Genomic DNA, 1,098 nt, shown 5'->3' with positions numbered 1-1,098 from the left:
GTGCTCCCGGCTGAGAAAGAGGAGACGAGGCATGATGCTGCAGGCAGTCAGCAGGGACTAATAGAGGAAGAGGAGGAGGCAGGCGGCCAGCTGAGTGATGACATCATCATGTCAGACCAGACCACACCTGGGGGAAATGAGACGGCCGGGGAGGGGGTACCTGGTACAGAAACTGGTTCTGACAGTGGTTTATCCACTAACTCTTCCAGCTTTATCACTACAACAAACTCCAGCTTCATTGAATATGATCATACACGTCGTCATGGTTCTGCTGCCAATGTTTCCAAAGCTGTAAACCCCATCGTTCACCTCTGTCCTGACGGTGATGAGATGAGCTGCAGTGACACTAACAGTGGTAGTAAAAGTGCTGCAAGTGGTTCTGCTGTGAGTCCAGAGAGCTTTACCCCCTTTAATGCAAGAGCTTCAGGTGGTTCCAGTAGATCTGGTTCTGTTCAGGATTCAAGGGTCCACGAGGGTCTGGAGACATTAGCTGGGACACAGTCTTCCACCAGTAAGTCTGGATTTGATCCCCCTGGTTTTCTTGAGGTCATGAAGGCAGGACAGAGCCGGCTGGAGTCTGAGGAGCTGGACCCGCTCCTGAGGTCAGAACTGTTCAAGTCTGCTCAGAAATCAGTGGACACCAAGTCTGACAGGATGCCAGGACAAGGTGTTTCTGTGAACAGTAAAGGAGCAGATGGAGATGATGATGATATTATGCTTCACAGTCTACAGATCAGAGGGTTAGAATCAGACCAGTCTGCTCACGCAGCTGGGCTCTGGGACCTGGTCTCTGTAGAAGAGTCTGGTTCTGACTCTGGATTTGCAGAAGGTGAAGCTCTTCATCTGAGTCCGTTTACTGGAGCAGTGAAGACAAAGGAAGAAGCACAGGGATTCACTGACAGCGTGATGAGGCATCACCATGTCAGACCTGGTTCTGCTAGTTCAGAGCACCATGAAAACACTGTTCACTCTGCTGTGGTGATGGTGACGTCCACCCTGCAGGGCTCAGACAGCAGCCAGGTGGCTGACAGGGAATGGGCCGAGGTGGTGCCAGGACAGAGGTCTGGGTTTGAGGTGGAGCTGAGACACCAGCTGATG

At 52.0% G+C, this 1,098-nt stretch overlaps 1 protein-coding gene across 1 annotated transcript; it reads left to right on the top strand.

Annotated features, from left to right (window-relative positions):
• Positions 1-3: 3 nt before the first annotated feature.
• Positions 4-1,091, top strand: LOC147819984 (uncharacterized; the record flags this gene model as incomplete). Its single annotated transcript, XM_087179099.1, has 1 exon — positions 4-1,091. A coding segment is annotated over one exon (1,088 nt), but the record flags the coding sequence as incomplete, so codon positions are not given.
• Positions 1,092-1,098: the final 7 nt, after the last annotated feature.

Source organism: Seriola lalandi, unplaced genomic scaffold (assembly GCF_002814215.2).
Source record: "Seriola lalandi dorsalis isolate HSWRI2012SDOR001 ecotype SW California unplaced genomic scaffold, Sedor1 jcf7180002007474, whole genome shotgun sequence".
NCBI lineage: Eukaryota > Metazoa > Chordata > Actinopteri > Carangiformes > Carangidae > Seriola > Seriola lalandi.
This window is presented reverse-complemented; position numbering and strand designations above follow the sequence as displayed.